This window comes from Chlorocebus sabaeus, chromosome 12, assembly GCF_047675955.1.
Source record: "Chlorocebus sabaeus isolate Y175 chromosome 12, mChlSab1.0.hap1, whole genome shotgun sequence".
NCBI classification, from domain to species: Eukaryota; Metazoa; Chordata; class Mammalia; order Primates; family Cercopithecidae; genus Chlorocebus; species Chlorocebus sabaeus.
This window is the reverse complement of record NC_132915.1, coordinates 10,952,746-10,975,859: the sequence shown is the minus strand read 5'-3', so window position 1 is coordinate 10,975,859 and position 23,114 is coordinate 10,952,746. Positions and strand designations below refer to the sequence as shown.

The 23,114-nt window shown below is 44.2% G+C and overlaps 1 protein-coding gene and 1 long non-coding RNA gene across 5 annotated transcripts in view; one reads left to right on the top strand and one right to left on the bottom strand.

Annotated features, from left to right (window-relative positions):
* Positions 1-4,378: 4,378 nt before the first annotated feature.
* On the bottom strand, positions 4,379-6,816 carry GAS1 (growth arrest specific 1). Its single transcript, XM_007969666.3, has one exon. The coding sequence runs from the start codon at positions 6,806-6,808 to the stop codon at positions 5,765-5,767; it is 1,044 nt and encodes a 347-aa protein (XP_007967857.1). The 5' UTR covers positions 6,809-6,816; the 3' UTR covers positions 4,379-5,764.
* A 1,496-nt stretch (positions 6,817-8,312) lies between these two features.
* Positions 8,313-23,114, top strand: part of LOC103219694 (uncharacterized) — a 67,051-nt gene continuing 52,249 nt past the window's right edge. For all 4 annotated transcript variants that reach the window (XR_012094737.1, XR_005240472.2, XR_012094738.1 and 1 more), the window contains exon 1: positions 8,313-9,012. This is a non-coding gene — a long non-coding RNA (uncharacterized lncRNA). The remainder of the gene's footprint in view (positions 9,013-23,114) is intronic.

Below are 23,114 nucleotides of genomic sequence, written 5' to 3'. Positions count from 1 at the left end.
AAAAAGTTTCTACGTGTGTCTATCTCCTCATCCTGTCAGCTTGTCCATGGACGTGACTGTATCATATTCACATAGATACCCCCACACATGGCACTCCCTCAGGAAATGCCTCTGGAACTCTTTTTATACCCTCCAGCACCTGTTCAGGATTATGGACACAGGTTTTAGTCATTGCAAAACTCACTTCAATGTTTGTTACAGAAGGATGCTCCACATCAGTGAAACTAACTGGCAGGTAAGAAATGACATGGATTAAAACACAAAATTAAAGGCTGGCATTTTTCTAAAAGAAATGTCTATGACAAAGACCTCAAATCTCACTGAAATTGTTCCTCATTTTGATGCTTAGTAACATCTAATCAGGGATAAAATATACAATCAGATTTAGCTGTGGTATTTACCCCATTCTGGTATCCAAGAACTCGTAGATATCCTATAACACTTATAAAATTTAAATAAAAGATAAACTTGTAAGGACACATAACCAGAGAACACAAGGCTGTCTATAATAGCATTTTATTTTTTATTACAGATTGAAGGTGTCCTTGACAACATTGTGTAGATGCTATCTGTTCACTTAAGGAGAACATGCTATAGATAACTACAGTATATACCAGCACCATTGAGAGTAGCTGTCTTTGCTTTGATCAACTTTATAAAATTGAACTCTTAGGACAACAAAATCAGTAAAGCATTGTTTTGGTGAATGCCATATCAAAAACATAGACATTTGATTTTATTATGGAACCCATGCTCCTGAAATAAGTGGAGAAAATACTTTCTGCATCTCAGCAGCCCTCTGGCTCCCCTTGCATGCATATTACACAGGGTTTGAAGGTAGTCCTCCAAAATATTAGCTGAAAGCTTCCTCGGAAAGCAAATCTTTCCCACATCCTTCCCTGCAGTTCCTCTTTAAGAGGTGTCAGCATGGCTGAAAGAATGAAGTGGCTGCACATTGTTTGGCAGTGCTATTATGTGCTTAACATTTCCATAACAAAAGTGCCACTCGACTTCTCCCCGATTAATGCAGCTCGAGGGCTCTTGTCGTCCTTTAATAAAACATTGTTGAAATCATTTATTTAGAGCCCCTGGTTACTAGTGGGAGAATGACCATCTTTGTGCCAAAATATAGTGTATACAGTCCACTATTTTGTAGTAGATCATTCTGTTATTTAAGAAATTGATTAAATTGATGCTTAGAAGGAAGGTATTTATGCTAATAGCACGTGACTTATGTCATTCAGATAGTCAAGGGTGAACCTTTTCCACTGTCTTCCAGAGGCAATCTCTCAAATAGACTACAGTAAAGTCCAACTTTACTTCACTCACAAGGCAGCGAGACCCATGGAGACTCAACCCTCCTTAACTACACTGGCCACAAGGCATTTGCAACCTGATTCCCTCCCACAGCCTTGCTTTGAGTAGCTGGGAGAAATAGGGTCAACTGGCAAGATATCTGATGTCCCTTGGTGTAAGAGGTCAAAACACAAATAACGCAGGCTTTTCTTTTTTATGGGTTGAAAAGAGATACATGAGGTTATTTTGTTAGAGAGCCTCCACAATGAACTCAACAAGCTAACAATGCAAAGCCAAAGTAGAAGACTTTAAAAGCAGAAAAAATTTTAATACAGTGTTTGAGGTTTCTGAAAGTCCTCATGGTGTTTTGGGGATCTGCTTTTATTTGATGCTGTGTAACATTGCTGGGATGGGGTGAGAGTGTGAATACAGACGGTGGCAAGGAAGAGAGAAAGCTCATTCCCCTGAGGGTTCTCCTGACTCTTCAAGGCAAAGAGACGGAAAGATTCTGTCTTCACCCATGGGGACCCCATCTGGAGAACGGCGGTACACCCTAGATGTGTTAGAATCTTGTGGTCCCTTAAATTTGTGGCGATCAGGGCTAGGAGCTATGTCCATCCTTCTAGACATTTGTAGGGTTGCTGTCCAAGTACAGAGAAGTCCTGCTACTTAGTAGAAGAACTTGTTTCCCTACAGACATGTTTCCACTTTACATACATGTATTGCTCCCGTACATCGCTATATATTGTTTAAAATAAACAGAGACCTTATGTTATGTCCATTGTGATTATATACAAAAGCGTTGCTGTGTGCTCGGGTGAGCAGTGAAGCCTGAACCTCCTTCTATTTACTGTATGGTCACTGTCAGTTCAATGAACTGCCTCCTTGTTCTCGACCATTGTCCCACACTCCCTTAAACATTTGTCACTGAAGTGCCTCCAAAGACAAATAAACTGTCACTGAGAATTCAAACCTGCTAACTGGGGAAATGGGAAAGGCCCTGAGGACTCATGATTTTACACGAAATCTAGAAGGAGTTCCTCTCACCCTGGCAGAGTTCTGTTAGAAGGGTGATGCTTTTTGAGAATCCTCAGGAAAAGCCAGAGATACCTTTTCTTTCGTTAATGGGGCTTCCAGCCATTCTCCATGGGACATTCGAGATTGCCAAATGTCCAAAATTCCAAAAGGCTCCCCAGAGAGCGTGAGATATTAGATGTCAACATCTGTAAAAATCCTTTCTGCTTAGAAGCAGATGGCAATATGCAATCTCATAACCACTAGCCGAAGGGTTCTAACATCTCAACAACCTCCGCTAGGTCTGCAGGGGTACCAGAGGACTCCTGGGCTCCAGTGTATAATTGTTTAAATGAAAATGGACCACCAATCAATGTTCACTTTCTTCAAGGAAGAAAGCATAAAGCCTCGTGTCCTCTCTCCCCAAGAGCAAGTTGTGTTGATTTATTCCAGGCAGATGCTTTTGACAGGACCCTGTAAAATCAAGTTGTGAGTTTATTGTAGCAGTTAATTATCAGGCCTTTTCTAGTGCTAATGCCTTTTACTTCTTACTGGGGAAAACTGGGCCTTTTACTGGGACAAAGACTTAACTTTTAGTCAAGAATGTGTTAAAATAACATGAGATGGAGATGATTTAAATATATTTAAGGACAAACGCGGGAGCACTGCTAGCTTGTCGTTTTGTAAAGAAAGCTGATTTCATTTACAAGTCTCTGGGAATACTCTTTGTTCACTTCCCAAAGAAACAACGCTCTCAGCTTTGTTTTAACAATATGTTTACTCAACCATTCAGGTGACTGGAGATTCCAACCACACACCACTCTCCTGGGCTTACGTCTGACACTACAGCTATCTTAGACTTTCTAATACTATACATATAGAAATTGTGGTTTTAGGTGCACCAAGAAGTGTCTTGAAAACCTCCATAAAAGCTGGGAAAAGAGCGAGTGAGAGGCACAAGAAACCTTGAAAGTAGGGGGGTGGGAGTGGGTAGGAGGAAGTCAGAATGGGGGCATAGCTTTTTTAATTACTTTAGGCAGCAGAGAAATCTGGTTATGTTTTTTCAGCACATGTTAATATCAAATAAAGAGACACCAGATCTTGCTAATCTGTCGACCCCTCAGACAAAGTTTATTTGTGGTGACTTTTAAACTCCTGACTTGCCTTCCAATCACCGCGTTTAAAATGAAAAGCTTTAAATAAACACCAGGAATAGAAGATAAATAAACTTTTTTTCCCCCTTGCAAGTGCCTAGCTTGGCGAGGTTCAGGCTCAAATCCCCAGAGGACAGAGCGCTCTCTTTTGTGTTAATGTTTAAAAGATTTTCCAATGCCGGAGTTTATTCCTACTGCAAACATTTCTATTTACAAGGTCAAGTGTATCAGCACTCGACACAGCTTAAGAGTGTAATTATTTATCTAAGGGCGTTTGAGTGTAGATCAGTAGCTCTGGCAGGAACCCAGCCTTCAGCCACTGCTAAACAACTCCTCACAACAATATTACAAGTTCTGGTGATTGTTCCTTTCCCCTGTGTGTTTACTTTTGCTGGTCTGAATGTTTTGCAACAAAATTTTGTACTTTTTCACCAAAAGTGTGAAAATGACTTTGAAGTATTGGGTCTTGCAAGCTTCCTAAAACCTATTGGTAACAGATGTTATTGGCATGTTTGATTGAGGATGGCTAGTAGCCAGAGAGGATACTCTTGGGGGTAAGGGGTGATGGGAAGGGGGATACAGAGAGGGGAGGTCTCAGGGAAAAAGGGGGAGGCGGGGCAACATGATGTCTGAGTTATCCTCAAATTATGTACAAGAGACACTATTTTGTGAATTCTCTCCACAAACGCAAACACCAATAGAGAGGCCAGTCAATTAGATATTTTTGGCTGCCTCATTTACAGATGTCTAATTGTTCATTAAATTAAAGGCAGAAATAATACCCTGCATTTCTTGTCTTGTACTGTATTTGCATTTCAGTTGATGGTTGATAGATTCTCAGTGCCCCCTCAGCCCCCCTCCTCACCCATTATTGGGTTAACCACAATGTAACTCTGGAAAGCAACTACACCATATTCATTGTTTAAAACTCTTTACTGATGTACACCTTTTAATAAAACAACCAAAAAGTACACAAATCCATAGTTATTTAAAAACTTAGGATTTTTAAAAAACAATGTCTATAAAAATACAACGTTTAAGGCAGTTTGGAAATGCTTTTGTACATTTCTACAACGTCCATAAATTCTCTTGAAAATAAGAATGTTAACTTCAATTCTATAAAATACACTGTACATTTTAAGACTGTTCTAAATATAGCACACTTCACAATGGACCATGGGTTTTGATTCCTGGTGACAAATGGATTCTATACATTTCGGGGGGGAAGATGTAATATAGATGTGAGTTTAAAACTTTTAATTTCTTTTTAAAAATAAATTATTTCTGAAGCATACAATTTATAAAAATTCTATATACAAAGTACAGCAACTGGTAACAAACCCCAGTTTTAATACATTTTATATACGATGTACCAGGGTTTAGCAACCCTGATAGGAGCAGAGGCAATATACATTCTCCGCATATTTAAACATACAATTTCTTGATGTAAAGAACAAAAATGGCAAAAAAACAAACATCATAAAGAGGCTTTCATAGATGGCAGTGCAGAGCTTTTTTAAATAAAAAGTTGTATTGTTCAACACCATGGCAACCCCTTAGATCAGCATTTTTTGACCCTTAATCCTAAGAAATGTGCTAAGAGATCAGAGTGGTAGCAATGAAATTAAGGTCAAGGGCTCAAACTTATCCAAAACCAATTTAGGGGTTCCCTCTAAGGCAATCGCCGCCCACCCCCACCCCCACGTCACTGAGAATTCTGGGCGCTGATACAAACAGTGAAAGAATGAATCGGTAAGTGGGACTTTTCTGTTTACATAGGATTCTAACGTCCTCACTGGCCACAATCTACTAAAGTCGATACTGGTACTTTTTTTCCCCCTCAAAGGAAATATGCTAATAGGCAGCCCCTTTGCAAATATAATTCCTCCTTCCCATCCCTTCGAATTGCTAAGGCCCCACTGGTCAGCACCTTCCCTTTCGAGTCCAGGACTACTGTTATGTCCCCTACATGCCCGCTTCCTCCAGGAGGTCCTGAACACTGCAGCTAGGTTTCTGGATGGCAGACAAGTTGGGAGTTTCTGCAGCTTGGAATTGGGGCGGGGGAAGAGGTCCAAGAAGTGAAGCTCCGGAGAGGAGCTTCAGGGGAAGTGTCCAGAGTCGTGGCGGGGGGGGGGGGGGGGGGGGGCGGCTACACCAAATTGACTTGAAAAAGTTTTGGGAAGTATCCCCAACCATCCCCTCTATCTGTCCCCAAGCCACAGGTGCCCCGGCGCGGGGGCGAGGCGAGCACTGGAGCGGGACGCAGGCTCTCCCGCAGCCAAGGGCGGGGGGCGCGAGGCCTAAAAGAGCAGCCCGAGCAGCAGCAGCAAGATGGAGGCAAGTGGGGTCCAGGCGCCCCGGGGCGCCGAGCGGCCGCCGCCGCCGCTGCTCCTGCGCCCGGGCCCATAGGGCAGGTCCCCGCGGCCGCCCGCTGCAGCAGCGCCGCTGCCTGGGCGCGGTGGGTGCGGGACGCCGTCGTCGTCGTCTAGCGGCTGCTCACCACCCGCGCCCCCGGGGCGCTGCTCGTCATCGTAGTCCTCATCGTAGTAGTCGTCCAGGCCCCCGTCCGAGCCGCTGCTGCCCGGGCCATTGCCCAGCTCGGAGCCGAAGCACAAGCGGGCCATGTTCTCCTTGACCGACTCGCAGATGGGTCGCTCCAGGCCGTCGCACACGCAGTCGTTGAGCAGTGCCGCCTTGGGCATAGCCAGCATGTCCTCAATGACGGTGCGGCATTCGTCCGTGCAGCGCAGCCCGTTGAAGACCTTGCCGCAGTAGGTCAGGTAGCGGCTCAGCGCCAGGTTGCAGCGGCTGTCGCGGTCGCAGCGCCGCCGGGCCTCGGTGCAGCCCATGACCCCGCCCGCGCCGGGGCCGCCAGCGCCGCCGCCGCTCGTCCGGGGCAGGCACGGCTCAATGGCGCGCTTGGTGGACTTGCAGTTCTCGTCCTGCGCGCAGTCACAGTCCTCCAGGGCGGGCCCGCGGCGCGTGTGGTTGAGCTGAATGAGGGCCGAGATGCAGTGGCTCGGGCAGCGCCAGCGCGACGAGAAGGAGGCTGCCGAAGCCGGGAAAGCTGCAGCGGCAGCAGCGGCCCCGGGCGCGTCGCCCCCGCCGTGCTGCGCCAGCACAGGCGCGCACGCCTCCGCGTACTGGTTGTAGGCGTAGCTGCACTCCGGCTCCCCCTGGCACTGCAGCAGCGCCTGCCAGCAGATGAGGCGGCGGCCGTGCGCCAGCCCCGAGCCCCGCGGCGCCGAGCCCAGCAGCTGCAGCAGCGCCATCAGGCACAGCCAGGCGCCCGGCACGGTCCCCCCGCGGGCCTCGCCGCCGCCGCCCAGCAGCGCGGCCACCATCGCGGGCAGCGGCGGCCGCCGGGAGAGGAGGGGAAAGGAGACGAGGCGCGGGGAGCGGCGGACGCGGAGCCGGTGGAAAAGTTTGTCCAAGTCCTGCCCACTTCTTGCATGAGTGTCTTCATAAATCCATGCGCGCCGCTGGCTGATGCCCCGCTGGTGGCAGAAGGTCCCCTTTCGCTCCGGCTGTGGTGGCTTCCTGGAAATGAACAGCTGCCGAGATCTGGTCCCGCTCTCCCACCCGAGAGCCCTCCGCTCGGCCCCCGGTGGTGGCGGGAGAGGCTCACTGTCGCCCCGGGGGGGTGCGGGCCGCGGGGCCGTGGCGGGGCTGCAGGACCGCGCGGCGCGGCGGGTGCATTTTGCTCCGCGCCTGCAGATCCGTTGTGCGGCCGGCTGTCCCCGCGCCGGCTGCTCGCGCTGTGGCCGCGGCGCTCCTTCCTCCCGGGCTCAGCGCCGCGCAGCCGCCACTGCTGCCGCGGTCTCTCGCATCGCGCCGCTTCCTGGCCCGGCGTCCGCGCGCTGCCCGCCTTCCCGCGGCCCGGCCGCCCCGCGTCCCCTCCCCCTCCGCCCGCGGCAACCACGGCCTCCGCCGAGCTCCGGGGAGCTCTTTCCGGGAGGCGCGGGGAGAACAAGAAAGTCGGCGCTGCCGGAGAGCGGCTCCCTGGCTTCACTCGGCGGCGGCTTCTCGGGTGACCAGGAGCCCGGGGAGCGGATCCGCTGAGCCCGGCTGCAGACTCGTTAGCAGCGAGGCTTTAAATACAAAAGTGGGCCGGGAGCCCCCGCGTGGTGCCGCGGTGCCCCCTCATTATGCATGCATGGAAAAGCAAACAAACAAAAACATTAGCAACGCTCCTCCGGCTCGCCGAGCCCCGGCCCCGCGCGCTCCGAGCCTGCCCGCTTTCTCCTTTCTCCACTCTCTTTCGCCCTTTGCTCGGCCCCCTTTCCCGGCTTTTCGAGATGCTATTGGTCCTGCCTGTTGTTGTTGAAAGTTTTTTTTTTTTTTTTTTACTAGCCGCTGGAGTGGGGTTGCGGAGTGGGGGAGGGCGGGAGGGTGGTGGGCAGCTCACATTCAGGCATTCAGGGCTTGAAAGGAAAGGCTTAAGGAGCTTGACGGAGGCCGGGAGCTCCTCCTACTCTTAAGGAAGCTCGGATATGCAGCCCTAGCTCGCGTACTGAACCAGCGGGCAGGGCTTAAGGGCAGCTGTTTGCATCCGGCTCAGGCACGGGCCTTTTTTGTTTGGTTCTTTTTTCTTTTTCTTGCTTTTTTTTTTTTTTTTTTTTATAGTTTTATTAATTCTCGCTGGTCCCCATCTGTGCTTTCGACTGGATTCAGAACTCAGTTTATCTTCCAGGCCCCCTGTCTTTGGGTCTCGATCACCACAGAGGGGAGGGCGAGAATGCAGAGAGAAAATGTGAGACTGAAACTTTTTTAAAGAAGCATACAAGAAAGAAGCACACACTTTATTAGGGAGATGTTGATGAGATGCTTACAACCCTCCCCCCGCCCCCGAGTCCCAGTTAGGCCATCTGGCAGGTACCGCCGTAAATTGCAAGACCGAAATCCAATCAACCGAAGTAATTTCTTAGGAAGATAAGCTTGCAACACGTGCAGTAATGAAAGAATTTAAATAGCATTAAAAATATTCCGGAATGTTGAGCAAGTGCCACCTGGCCGCAGTCACAAGACAGAAGAAGGAGATAAATGGGCACACACCAAAGGTTTGTATTAAAGTGTAAGTTTCAGCCCCTCACTACATTTAAGGGAGGCTGCCCCGCAGAGGAAACTTCTGCTGTCTCGGCGCGGGAGTTACCGAGCTACCTTAACTGGGGCGCAACGCAGCCTTCGGCCACCAGAGGCAGCGGGCGTCTGCGGCCTGTCAAAAACTGGCGCTTTTTTCCTCCCCTTTCCGTGGAGAGACTATCAACTCCATCTGTCACAAAAATTAAGGCTAAATCTCCTCTCCAGAAACAGAGGGAGCCGGGGCTCCGACGCGCTCAGCGTCGGGTTGTCCGCCTCTCCCTAGAGGCCAAGTGAATTTGAAACAGCAAAAGTCACAGCCGCAGGCCCAGCACTAGGAGATTCCTCCGGCTGTGGGACATCCTCCTGTGCCTGCTGAGGCTGCTGCGGTCCTTAGAGGCGCTGGGTCTGCCGTGGGAAGCTGCACCTCTGCAGTACCAAAATCAAACCTTAAAAGAGCCAGACTGAGGTAAGGCGGACCGGCTTGCTCTCACTTGAGTCGTAGTAGACAAATAATATACATCGATACTAAAAAAGTACAGAAAGCCTGCAACTTCATAGCACATCAAAACAACCATATCCCTGATTCTCTCTCTCTTTTTTTCTTTCTGTTATTTGGAGTTGTCCTTTCAGTCCTGCCTGGAGGACTTGGACAACTCAGACACCTTCTGTGTGTCTGGGATCCCTCATAGATAAGGTTGGAAGCCAATTAGACAATTGAACAAGCCCCTCTTGTCTTTAAAGCTTTGTTATTTTAGGCCCATAAGGAACAAAGTCAGCACTCAGTTTCATCTTTGCTTGAATTGTTCTTGAGTTCCTTTAGAATAGTGGGACCCAAACCTTAGCACGTATCAGAAAACTCAGATCCCTAGTTTTGGGAGTTTCTGATTCAGTTGGACTGGTGGGTCCCAAGAATATGCATTTCTAACACGTTCTCAGGGAATGCTGCTCAAACTTTGAGAACCACTGCTCTCGAAGTTAACATGTTTTTTTTTTTTTTCTGTGTTGTTGTGTTTTTGGTAAAACTTGCCCCACCTTGGCCTTGATACAGCTCTCAGTGGGGTTTAAGGGAGACCCAAGACCTCTGCATGCTTTGGGGACCTCTGCATCCCAGTCACACAGCATTAGCATTGCAAGCCTGAGGGGTTCTCAGCCCACTTTTTTGTTGTATCATTTCCATTCACCACAATAGGCTATACTATCTCCTATCTTAAAAAAAAAAATAGTAAAATCTTCTAGACTCCTCCTCCCCACTCAGTCGCTATCCCATTTTCATGAAAACTTGAAAACCTTGCTTTTACTCATTTTCCTCACTCTCCTGTTCTCCCCTCGATTCATGCTACATAATTGAGCTACATTCGATTATGTGGAGTCACTTGTGACCAAAATCTTGCTCTACCCGATGGTCACTTCTCAGTCCTCAGCTTATTTGACGTTTCAGCAGCATTGGCCATGACTGATCACCTCCTTCTTTTCAAAGCGCTTTTTAAAATTTTGGCTTCTGAAACTCCACACTCCCCTGTTCTCTCATTTTACTGCCTGATGACTCCTTCTCTCTCTTGACTCCTTAGGTAACCACATCTATTGCCTTGATTTTAAATTGCATCTCCTAATTTGATGTTTTCAATTTCAGTCTTTCTCTGATCTCCATATGTATATATTCACTTGGTTCCAAGAACATCTCCAACTTAAGCTTCCCCAAGAGCACTTCTAATTTTCCATCCCCAAAACCTCTTTGTTTACTGGGCTTTCTGTGGTGGATACCCTCCAAAATTGTTCTCCATCAGTTTTCCCCCTGCCTTTAAATCCTTACTGCTCAGACCAAAAGGTAGAGTCCAATCCCCTTCCCCCTGAGTCTTGGGTAGGCCTTACTGACTTTGATCAATGGGACATAGTGAAAGTGACTGACATTCTGGGGCCTCCAAGGCTTGATCACAAGAAGCCTTGCAGCTTCTACTCAGGCCTTCTATTAGTCCGTTTTCACACTGCTGATAAAGACCATACCCCAAACTGAGCAATTTACAAAAGAAACAGGTTTATTAGACTTACAGTTCCACATGGCTGGGGAGGCCTCACAATTATGACGGAAGGCAAGGAGGAGCAAATCACGTCTTACATGAATGGCAGCAGGGAATGAGAGGGCTTGAGCAGAGAAACTCCTGTTTTTAAAACCATCAGACCTCATGAGACCCATTCACTATCATGAAAACAGCATGGAAAAGACCCACCCCCATGATTCAACCATCTCCCACGGGGTCCCTCCCAAATATGTGGGAATTATGGGAGCTACAAGATGAGATTTGGCTGGGAACACAGAGCCAAACCTTATCAGGCCTCTTGGAATGCTTGCTCTGGAGAAGCCAGTCACCATGTAAGACATCTGGACCACCTTCAGACTGGCATGCTATGAGGAAGCCCATGCTTACTATGTGTAGAGGATACATGGAGAGGGAAGGAGATCCCTGACCAGCTCCCTGCTATTTCAGCCATGTGAGTGAAGCAGGCACCAGACTTGTGAGTGGAGACACTATCTTGGATGTCTGGCCCAATTGAACCTTCAGATAGCTCCAGCTCTAGCTGCCATCCTACTTAAGGCACATGAGAGAGACCCCAAGCCAGGATCAAGATCAGGGTGAAGCAAGTGAGGCATTTTGGTGCAAAATTTAAGGAGGCATTGACCTTCATAATTGGGCTCCAAAGACTCCAAGAGTGAGTGTCTCCTTAAATTTTGTACTTGAGACACTACACTCACCTTTCTGTAGTTCTGGTCTTGCCTCAAGCAAGAACAGCAGAGCTTAGCTCAGTCAACTCAAATAATCCTGAGAAATAACAACAACAAAAAGATGTTCTTTTAAGCCACTCAGTTTTGAGATGGTTTGTTAGGCAACAATAGATCATTAGAACTTTTCATCCTGTCCAGTTGCTTAACTGAAAGATGCTAGTATCCGCCTGAATTCTTCCCTTTCCTTCACATTCCACATTCAATTAGTGGTTCATCATAGGTGTCAATAAAATATTTTATAAGTTGAATGAATGAAGAATCAGCACTTATTTCTTGTCTTCTAAATCAGCCAACTCAGAACTAGTCCAAATCATTTCTATTACAGAGAACAGTAATAGAGACCGTGAGAGATTAAAGAATACAGAATAGTTCTAAAGTTTTAAAATATAAAATTATATTTCCAAAAGGGTTCACTGGTTCGGTAAAAGAACAAAAACCTCAATCAACAAGTACCAATTACCTTTTGGTGCTTTAGCAACATAGCCAGGATAAAGTAGGAGGAGATAGACTCCTGCCCTCAGAGGACTCAACAATATGTCACTTGACCATTTGGAGTTGTCAGAGTCTCTAACCACTTAGCAGAAGTCTTAAGTCACAGACATCCTGTATTAGTGTGTTCTCACACTACTATAAAGCCTGGGTAATTTATTTTAAAAAGTGGTTTAATCAGCTTATTGTTCAGAAGGCTTTATAGGCTTCTGCCTCTGGGAGGGCCTCAGGAAGCTTACAATCATGGCTGAAGGCAAGGAGAAGCAAGCACTTCTTCACATGGCTGGCAGGACAGAGAGAGCAAAGGAGAGGGGTGCTGGGCACTTTCAAACAGCCAGATCTTTTGAGAACTCACTCTCACAAGAACAGTACAGGGGAAATCCCTACATCCCTCCCCCATGATCCAATCACCTCCCACCAGGTCCCTCCCCCAACACTGAAGATTACAATTCAACATGAGATTTAGGTGGGGACACAGAGCGAAACTGTATCACACCCACTCTCTTGTTTTCTTTATTTACTTGCATTCTTAAAACCAGAAAATATTAATACTTCAGTTTGTGGCAGATACTCCATGGAAACCAAGCACCATCTACTCTAGAATTCTACATTAGACTTTGTATCCTGAATGTTTACCTCATTCTTCACAAAAGTCTTCTCTTTGTCTGTTGCCTTCTTAAGAAGAATTAATTCTTAGGAACAAGATAGAAGGATGGGAACCTCATGTTGAAGGAAATCCCTTTCATGCACAGTAAAGCAGGCTCATTCTCCCTGCTGACGATCTGGAGCCTCCTCCTGAACCCCAGCTTTGCTTATATCATCCACAAGGACCATCTTCGCATCCTTGAGTCCTATTCATTCCATCTAAGAAAAATGTTGTTCACATTCACCCTTCTTGTCTTCTCATGTCCTGGTTTCTTCAAGGTTTTCTTCATTGATGAACACCAGGCCTTTCCCAGCTCTCCTCCAAACCAGGGATTGTAAACCAGAGAAGCATCTCTAAAGGATTTAGGAGCTTTTTCAAAATACATATGCCTGTACTGACTTCATTACACTTGAATTCTTCCTCAGGGGCCAGGGAATGTGTACTATGGAAAAAACACACACACACAAAGGCATATTTCTGCTTATACCACCTTGCCAGTGGCTCCCAGACTTTGAGATTTCAAAGATCCATTTATTTTCAAAAAAATCTGGAATATCTTTTTAAAAAAGATGCCAACTTTTTATTTTATCAAGCATTAACAAACAAACAAACCTATTACTACCATCTATTAACACCAGTGTCTTATTAAATAAAAAGGATTTGAAACCCCAAAGTCAAAGAAGGAATAACCAGAGAATTCAGGCAAGTTGAATAAATTTAGATATTTAAAGGATTTACTATATTGTCCTTTTTTTTTTTTTTTTTTTTTACTAAATTTTACTATATTATTTTAACTAAATTTACTACACAGGGGAGACTTCTTCAGAAACTTTTGCATCTTCAGACAGCATTTTGGAAATACTACTCTAATGCAATCCTCCATGCTGATGTTAAATGAGTCAGATGAAATCACTACTCCACTTAAAAATTTACAGTGACTCCTCAGGAAAATGTCCAAGGTCACTACCATTATTATAACAGTTTGAGGCCTAGTCAGTGTCTCATTCCTGTAATCCCAGAACTTTGAGACGCCTAGGCAAGAAGATCACTAGAGCCAGGAGTTTGAGACCAGCCTAGGCAACATTGTGTGACCCCATCTCTACCAAAAAACACCCACAAAAATTAGCCAGACATGGTGCTGCGTGCCTATAATTCTAGCTACTCAGGAGGCTGGGAAGGGAGGATCACCTGAGCCCAGGAGGTTAAGGCTACAGTGAGCTATGATCGCCACTGCACTCCAGCCTGGATGACAGAGCAAGACCCTGTCTCAAAAAAAAAAAAAAAAAAAAAAAAAAAGCAGTTTGAAAGACCCATTCCAAATATTTAACCCCATCTATTTTTGCCTGTGCCCCCAAACGCAAGCATACATGCACACACACACATGCACTCACATATGATGCATGTACTCACATACATATATGGATGTATGCATCTGCACACTCATGCAGGCACACACGCACGGGCACTAACATATACACATGCATGCACTCACACATACTCATGCACACATATACACATAAACTGGAATTTCTCTTCTGAGTATCCACCATGGCATCTCCATCCTGCCCTTTATCTGTCTCTCTGTGGACTTTGGTATGTTGGCCTCTTTAGCAGAGAAACGCTTCTGTCCCCCAGCTTTAAGGGATTACGAGAGAAAGTCTCCCTTTTGACGCTCTCCTCCTGGATAATACATGTAAAGTCTCACCGCCCCCTTTCTATGTGCACATACTCTTTGTAACTGTAGTCAACAGCTGAGAAATCAATGTTTGTTGCTTAAGCCACCCAGTCTATGATATTCTGTTATAGCAGCCCAAACTAAGAGCGTGGATGAAAAAGACACATTTTTCTAGTAAACAAAGAGCTCTTAGAAATTTATAGGAAAAGGGCCAGGCACGGTGACTCACGCCTATAATCTGACTACTGTGGGAGGCTGAGGCAGGTGGATCACTTGAGGTCAGGAGTTCGAGACCAGCCTGGCCAACATGGCGAAACCCCATCTTTACTAAAAGAAGAAAAAATAAGAAAATTAGTCGGGCATGGTGGCAGGCGCCTGTAATCCCAGCTACTCAGGAGGCTGAGGTGGGAGGATTGCTTGAATCCAGGAGGCGGAGGTTGTAGTGAGCCAAGGTTGCGCCACTGCACTCCAGCCTGGGTGATAGAGCAACTCAGTCTCAAAAAAAAAAAAAAAAAAAAAAAAAAAAAAAAACTTACAGGAAAAGGACAGACCAAGGGAAAAATGGGTAAAAGATATAAATAGACAATTCACAGAAGCATAAATCCAAATTGTCAGCAAACAAGTGAAAAAATGTTTAAATTAATGAGTAGTTAGATGAAAGGAAATTAGAAAACAATGAGATGTTCCTTTAACACTCCATAGACCGACTAAGATGTGAAAGCACTTCGACAGCCAGTTCTTATAAAGATACCTTCAAATGTTGCTGGTGTAAATGTGAAATGTTGGATTCTTTTTTGGCAATACCTTTGAAATGTAAAATACAAATACTAATTGGCCCAACCCTGAGAATCTTTCCAATAATAATAAATACTGACAAGAAAGGACACTATCTACATTTTAGCAATCTCAATAGAAATAATTACTTTTTTCCTCCAAAAGTTTTAGCAAAAGTTTTGGAACCTCAATGGATCTGGGCTATGTGCCCATGTACCTTAGTAAAAGAGATGAGAAAGAGAGAGAGAGAGAGAGCGCACGCGCTTCCTGAGCACCAACGCTGTCATGATGAGACAAATCAGCCACTACACCAGGGCTCCACAAATGTGACCCAGTGCTTTGTAGTGGTTCGTGATGAGACAGACCACTCAGCTCATTAGAGCAGGCATTTGAATACTTTCATAGCAATCTCATAGAGTAGTATGATGTCAGCTGAAGCTAATAATAACATTTGAGGCTTCTATTTTGTAGGTATTCTTTTTTCTAGTCACTTAAAAATTTTGTTTTACAAAGTATCTGTGATAGACAAAAAAGTTCTGCAGTTTCAGAACAGACAGTTTGAGAAGCACTGTGAAATATACACATTAAAATACAAAAAAGAAATGGATACTGGTTATTTTCTTTGGTTTTAGAGGTAAATAAGTAGTTTGGTACAGGAACATAAGGATTTGGCGCTGTGTAAAGGCTAATAAGAATGGAAGGAATAAACTTCGAATTCTTCAAGGAACATGGATAGCAACTCCAAGATGCAGAATGACAACAGGATCCCGCTTTCACTGATAAGTGTATCAACAGAGACAGAGCCGCTGTTTAACACCATCAGCCTACTGTTCTCTTTGGGGCAAAAACACATCCCCACATCATTGCTTTGGGACTGGGGAGATCAAGATCCTGGCTCAGTTTCAATATCTAATAACACAAGGAAATACCCATAAAATTAGAAGGAGCTCCAATTATCAGGAAACTTGACTTTCTTTTTTTTTTTTTTTTTTTTTTTTTTTGAGACGGAGTCTTGCTCTGTCACCCGGGCTGGAGTGCAGTGGCCGGATCTCAGCTCACTGCAAGCTCCGCCTCCCGGGTTCACGCCATTCTCCTGCCTCAGCCTCCCGAGTAGCTGGGACTACAGGCGCCCACCACCTCGCCCGGCTAGTTTTTGTATTTTTTAGTAGAGACGGGGTTTCACCGTGTTAGCCAGGATGGTCTCGATCTCCTGACCTCATGATCCGCCCGTCTCGGCCTCCCAAAGTGCTGGGATTACAGGCTTGAGCCACCGTGCCCGGCCGGAAACTTGACTTTCATACTTTTTGAAAAGAGATAGTAATGAAATAGAGACTTAAACCCAATGGCAAGATACAACATAGAACATTTGAGGCACAACACACTTTAGCCTCAGTGGCCTGCAGTTAGCAGTACAACCATGTTTCTACCAAGAGCATTTTTTCCCCCCAAGAGAGTACGTTGGGCACATGTGGGCATTACCTACTAAATTCTCCAATAATTGTGGCCGATTCTACAATATACGTAGTTAGTATGTTTCAATGCCATGCTAGGCTTATTTCCAAATCTGGCTTCTCACTACTGAAGTCAAGACTACAATTAAGAAGAAACTTTTGGCTGGGCGCAGTGGCTCATGCATGTAATCCCAGCACTTTGGGTGGCTGAGGTGCGCGGGTCACGAGGTCAGGAGATCGACACCATCCTGGCCAACATGGTGAAACCCCATCTCTACTAAAAATACAAAAATTAGCTGGGCGTGATGGTGCATGCCTGTAATCCCAGCTACTGAGGCTGAAGCAGGAGAAGCACTTGAACCAGGGAGTCTGAAGTTGCAGTGAGCTAAGATCAAGTCACTGTACTCCATCCAGCCTGGTAATAGAGTGAGACTCTGTCTCAAAAAAAAAAAAAAGAAAAAAAGAAACTTTTAAATAACTCTTTCATAAATCTAGATAAACTGTTTTCTAAATAAAAATAACATAGTTTGTAAGAGAACTTAACAAATGCCTCAAAAGTCTGCTTTTTATCTTGTGAGGATTTATATAAAGACAATAGACATCCCAAAAAACCTATCCACAGGGAAAAAAAGTCTGGCAACAAGCTTGTACAAAATTTGGAAGTTTCAGGTTAATGCTTCTCTAAATAATTGGAGAAAAATACCACAATTGCTTACATATTTATTGCTGGAAATCTGTAATTGTCATAAATGTCTTGGGAAAGATCTATAATCTTATTGATAAGGATTGCAAGCCATCTAATTCATTTTAATGAAATATATACCCTAGGACTTCATCAAACACCTCATTGATGAGTTCGCACTTTTCCTAAATTTTAAATCTGCATGCACACTTTACCTGCTCATTTCTCACTGAATTTGATTCAGGTGAATCCAACACATGTTTCTTGAGTTCCCACTGTATGTTCTAGGAAGGTGAATAACTTTTTTTTCAAGTCTTCCAACTCTGTTCCTCTTTTCTTTCTTTATTATTAGACTTTTTTTTTAAGCACTCCTAGTTTTAAGATAATTTTAGAAAAATTGATTGGAGGCCGGGCGTGGTGGCTCATGCTTGTAATCCCAGCACTTTGGGAGGCCGAGGCAGGCGGATCACGAGGTCAGGAGTTCGAGACCATCCTGGCTAACACGGTGAAACCCCGTCTCTACTAAAAATACAAAAAATTAGCTGGGCGTGGTGGCGGGCGCCTGTAGTCCCAGCTACTCGGGAGGCTGAGGCAGGAGAATGGCGTGAACCCGGGAGGCGGAGCTTGCAGTGAGCCAAGATTGAGCCACTGCACTCCAGCCTAGGCGACAGAGCGAGACTCCATCTCAAAAAAAAAAAGAAAAATTGATTGGAAAGTACAGAGGTTTCCCACACAATTCCTCCTCCTCGCAACTGTTTCCTCTATTATTTACATTCTGTATTACATTACTGTGGTACACTCATTACAATTGATGAACCAATACTGATATTTTATTATTAAAGTCTTCAATTTACATTAGTTCCTTCTTAGTGTTCTTCATTCTATGCATTTTGACAAATGTATAATGTCATGTATTCACTATTTGAATATCATGTAGAGTTTCACTTCCCTAAATTCCCTGGAAGCATTCTGTATTAACCTACAAGGGACCTTAAATCAAATTTTTTCGTTTACAGCTTCACCTCTTAAAGCTTCTGGATTTAGTATTTCCTTTCTGTCCGTTATAAAAAAAAAAAAAAAAGGAGGTAAGATTTGGCATGCCATTTGAATTCAAAAGTTGGTCTCTCGGTGGTACCCATCTCCTCAAATGATTAACTATTTATATTGAAATAGTACTTCTTATAATTCAGTTATCCATCAGGAAATATTCTTGAGTACCTGCCCTGGGCCAAGCATTCTGGTTTGTTTTTCTCGTGATTAGTGAAATTTGTGATAGGTGACCTTATGTTACATATCTTTGTTTCATGCGTAGACATGCATTTAATTATCAAAGTCCTTTACATGTATAGAGTTCGAAATGCAAAAGGTTTTTTTTAATTGTATAGTTTTAGCAAGCTTCCACTTACCTTTGCACTGAGACTGCCACTTCCCTTAGCCACTGTTATCAATTTCTGGCATGCATTGCCAGAGAAATTACATGTATACACCTACATAAGAATCTTTTTAAAAACAACAATCTTTGCCTTGTTTTTTACTTAACAGTATATTTTGGGCACTGTTTCATGTCACTTTGTAAAAAGCTGATGTATTCCTTGCTTATCCTTTTCGATCAGTACATAGCATTCCACTTTTGAGTGTTCCATAAATTATTTAAGCAGTCTCTTAGCCCCTTATTGTTGACTATTTAAATTCAAATTCTTTGTTCTTCCAGTGTGGCAGTGAATATTCTTGCACATTTGTCATCTCATAAATATTTTAATGCAGCCATAGGTGGCGTCTGTAGAGGTGGAATTACTCAGTCAAAGAGGAGGTACATTTTAAACGGTGCTAGATGGATTGTTCTATCTCTGTGTCTCTGATAGGTCCATTATTCTCTGTAGAAGTCATGCCAGTGTGCGAGAGTGTTTCCTAATATCTTCACCAACATTACATGTTATTCAGCTTTTGGACCTTTGCCCATCTGATAAGTGAACAGTTATGCCATTGTAGCTTTAATTTTAATTTCTCTTATTATATGTAAGTCATACATTATTATTTAAGTCCTCAGGAAATTAATAAGGTAAAGATTGAACAGATTCAATTAAGTACATTTAAGTGATCCAACATCATCCAACTCATGAGTGAGGACACCCAGAAAGTGCTCTGCCAAGCCCCTGTCCTGTGTCATGCCCACCTCCCTGTCCGTAGTATACAGCACAGTGCCAACAGGCTTGGTTACAGGTTTGCATTTCCTCCACTTGATCAGTCATTGTCAAAAAATTATTCCTTTTGATGAAGAGGAATAGGATTTCTTACTAAAATGGCAAAATCAGTTAATTCTTAAGAATCCTCCCAGATTTCCTTTAAAATTTTAGGAACTCCCTTCCCTCTCACTAGAGACATACTAGAAAAAAAAAATCAACATTTTTTATCTGGATAATCACTGAATGACTGACATAAAATATCTGGACTTCTGTTTGAGATGAAATGATCCTATTATTGATGGGACATAGTTGAGAAACAAAGCTTTGCTCTTTCCTCCCCAACTTCCTGCTCTGAAACACCTGTTTCCATGCTGTATCTGACCAAATTCAGAGCATTGAGTTTCCATACACTATGGAACCCTGAGAATCTTGTGCTTTCTGAGCAGCCAGTGAAGACTTTGCTTTCATTTGCATTGTTGTATCTGTCACGTAGAGGCTTGTCTCTGAACCTGAGCTGTCTACTGCCTCACTGTCACAGGCAGTTTGCTGCTCTAAGAGGCTTAAGTGTCCCTTCTTGTACCCTCAAACCCACTCTTGACCCTTGGTTTGGAGGGAAGGGAAGAGACAGAGCCACATGGAAACGAGAAGGCTTCCTGTGGTCCCAGGGCAGAGCAGTTTGTGGTAGTTTAACAATTATTAAACACATTAACGAAGTGACCAAACGAACCAACTTTCTGGAACAGACGTTATGTCAATCTTGAATTATGCATTTTTGCTGTTATTATTCTTTATTCATCGAACAAATATTGCACAGCAGTTTGTGTCAGAAGCTGGTCTGTGTTCTAGCGGTCTAGCAATAACTAACAGGAGGAAATGCCTGCTCGTAGGTCATTTTAGCCAATGGCTGTCATTTTCTTTCCCCATTTTCATGGTAAATCTGAGAACTGAGTGACCCATCATTACAAAAGTGGGAGTCCGTTTCTGGAATTTCTGGAAAATGCAGATGCCCTCAGGCTTAACCTTATCTCTGTTCTACAAACAAAAGAAGTGAAGTGAATTCCTTCCTAGGACCTTCTAGGTCCTGGAGGAAAAGTCTATGCCATTCTCAAATCGTTGAGAAACATCTGGGGGAAGCATAAACAAGGTGGAAGAAAAGCCTCCCTTTAAAAGCTGATCAGCCACTTTTCTGCCAAGGGCTTGTCAAAACTGCTCAAGAGGGAGGAAAAAAGAGAGAGAAACAAGTGCACACATACATTTTTAAAGTAGCTAGCAACCAAGACAACACCAATTATTTAACCACAGTAAAGAAACCAGCAGCCAAACCACACTGATTATTTAACCGCGTATCCAAGTGCTGAACACAGCCATAGCCAGCCACATTAATTTAATGTAAATATCCCCAGTAACCAGCCACACGGAGTCAAGAACTGCAGCAAGGGCAGCTCTTCACCTTTCCGTGTCTTATCTCCAGATGTCTGGAGCTGAGAAACTGGCTATCATCCAACCAATATTTTCTTATTTTTTCCCCCTTGGCATTTTTGTTTCTCTAAAAATTGGTACATTCCTTCTCTACTGATCTAGAATCTCACGTGTATATGCATACTCAGGGAGACATTGCACTTAGTGAATTATGTTCTTTCCCTCTTCATTTTCACCTGCCCTTTTCAAATCAGTCTTTCTCCTTTTTTAACTTCAGTGCTTTCTTTACAGTGCATTTGATTCCTACTTCCGTAATTTTCACTAATCATTATAAGTAAAGTTTACTCTCAAGAAGAATTTATCAGGAAAACATGATCTTGCTTTGCCATTTGTCATTACACAATCCATACCATTAGAATTTACTATAAAATAGTTCCTTTCAGTGAGAAATGCACAGACTCATGGATCTCATAAGCCCAAATATTCACGTTTGAAAAACACAGCCCGACTTTTAATGGCCACAGGTATGGCGTCTGACTCAAGGTCAGTCAACCCATTGTCTAGCAACCAATCGGATTCCTCTCTTTGGGATTTGAACCAAGAGACATGGAGACTGGCTTGAAATGTGGCATAGATTGGGAGCTGACTGACAGGGCAGGCCATGTGCAAACAGAGCAAGCTTAGTTGGAGAAAGGAGCAGAGAAAAACAGCTGAGGAAGACGCAGTGGTCCAAAGCAGTTAAACGTGAGGCGACTGGTAACCATATGCTTCCCTGAAGTAAGGAGAGAGGCGCCCCACTGCCTGTCCATGGTCTAGTTCTATTTCTAAGGCACCAGTCTCTGTTTCAGTTGCTACGACCATGAGACTGACTTTGGATATGCCCCATATTACATTTGCATCAGCAGATAATAGGGCAAGATTAGGCTTTGGGGTCACCTAGCTAGTCCCTTTTGATTCTGCTCTCTCCTCAGTGCCCACCTTTTCTCTGGCCATGGCATCAGTTTTAAAACGATGATTGTGAATAAAATGTCTATCTCATGTGTAGGGAAGTCTCTTAGGCATAATGTAACAAGCTTAATGAGAACTTGAGCTTTGTGGAGTGAGTCATGGAGCTACTACATAGAGCAAAAGGTTCAGGGTGCCATTGGTGCCTAACCAGCTTGTACAATACCTCCTCAATGGCAAAGCACAATGTTGGTGGGCTGAACGTCTTCTCTTTCCCATTGCTTTCGAGTGCTAGGTGCCATATTCTGACTTCTCTGATTCAAATCTAACCAGGCTTTAGGGGTGGGAAATTAGAAGCGCTCTTGGGGCAGGATAAGTTCGAGATGTTTTTTGAACAACCAAATGAGTGTGTGTGTGTGTGTGTGTGTGTGTGTGTGTGTGTATGGAGATAAGAGAAAGACTAAGATTGAAAATATCAAAAAGCACTTTGGAAAGAAGGGGGTGATTGGTCATGTCCAATGCTGTGGAAAGGTCACATAAGCTGAGGACTGAGAAGTGACCATTGCATTGGGTAGAGCAAGATTTTGATCATTAGTGACCTTGACATGAGATAAATCTCATGAGATAAAATGATGAGATAAAATCTGATTATAATGAATTGGGAAGAGAACATGAGGAGATATTGGAAAAGTGAGTAAAAGCAACTTTTTCCAGGATTTTTAATAGAAATGAGAGAGTTACTCATTGGGGACTTCCCCAGGGGAGGTGGTTGGTTATCAGTACAGATGCTAGGAACAGCCAGGGTTTGAATCTCAGCCTTATAGGAATTAGTTAAACTCACTGAGACTCAAATTTCTTAACCTGTAAAAGGAAGTTCAGAGCATGAAATTATTAACTGAAGAGTTGAGTGTCTAGCATGATACACATATTGGCTAACTTAAATCAAACCACAGATGAGATGCTTTATTTGTCTAATATCTATGAGCACATACCTAGTGGCTCTTTAAAAGAAACTCATGCAGTTCTGTATATATGACTTTTTACTGCCCATCTGCCGTGTCCTGGTGCTGTGCTGCTCTAGGTGAATGTGAGACAGTACCTGTCCTTCACAGACTCACCAGCTAACCTGAAACAAGAAGATCCCTCTACTACCACAATGGCATATCTCTTGCCTGAATATAACTTCCCTGGGTTATTTCATAAATGAAGATTCCTGGACATCTCCTGGACCTGCAGAAGACTCTGGTAGTGGAGCCTGCAGAACCCCACATGGTACCATCTACAGTGACTTCTTCTGCACACTGGAGTCTGAAGACTCTTGCTAAGGGAACCTGAATGGTTGTGGAAGTTTCTGGGCAGATGAGTGACAAGAGAGCAGCATTTGAAGATTAGCCTGTTTGAACTGATTGGAGGGAAAAGAGGCAGCAGTACTAATTAAGATGAGATTGCCATCAACCAAGGTGAAAAGAGTGCTTAGGCACAAGGAGGAGCAGTGAATATAAAAAGAAGGGCAGACAAGAAAGAT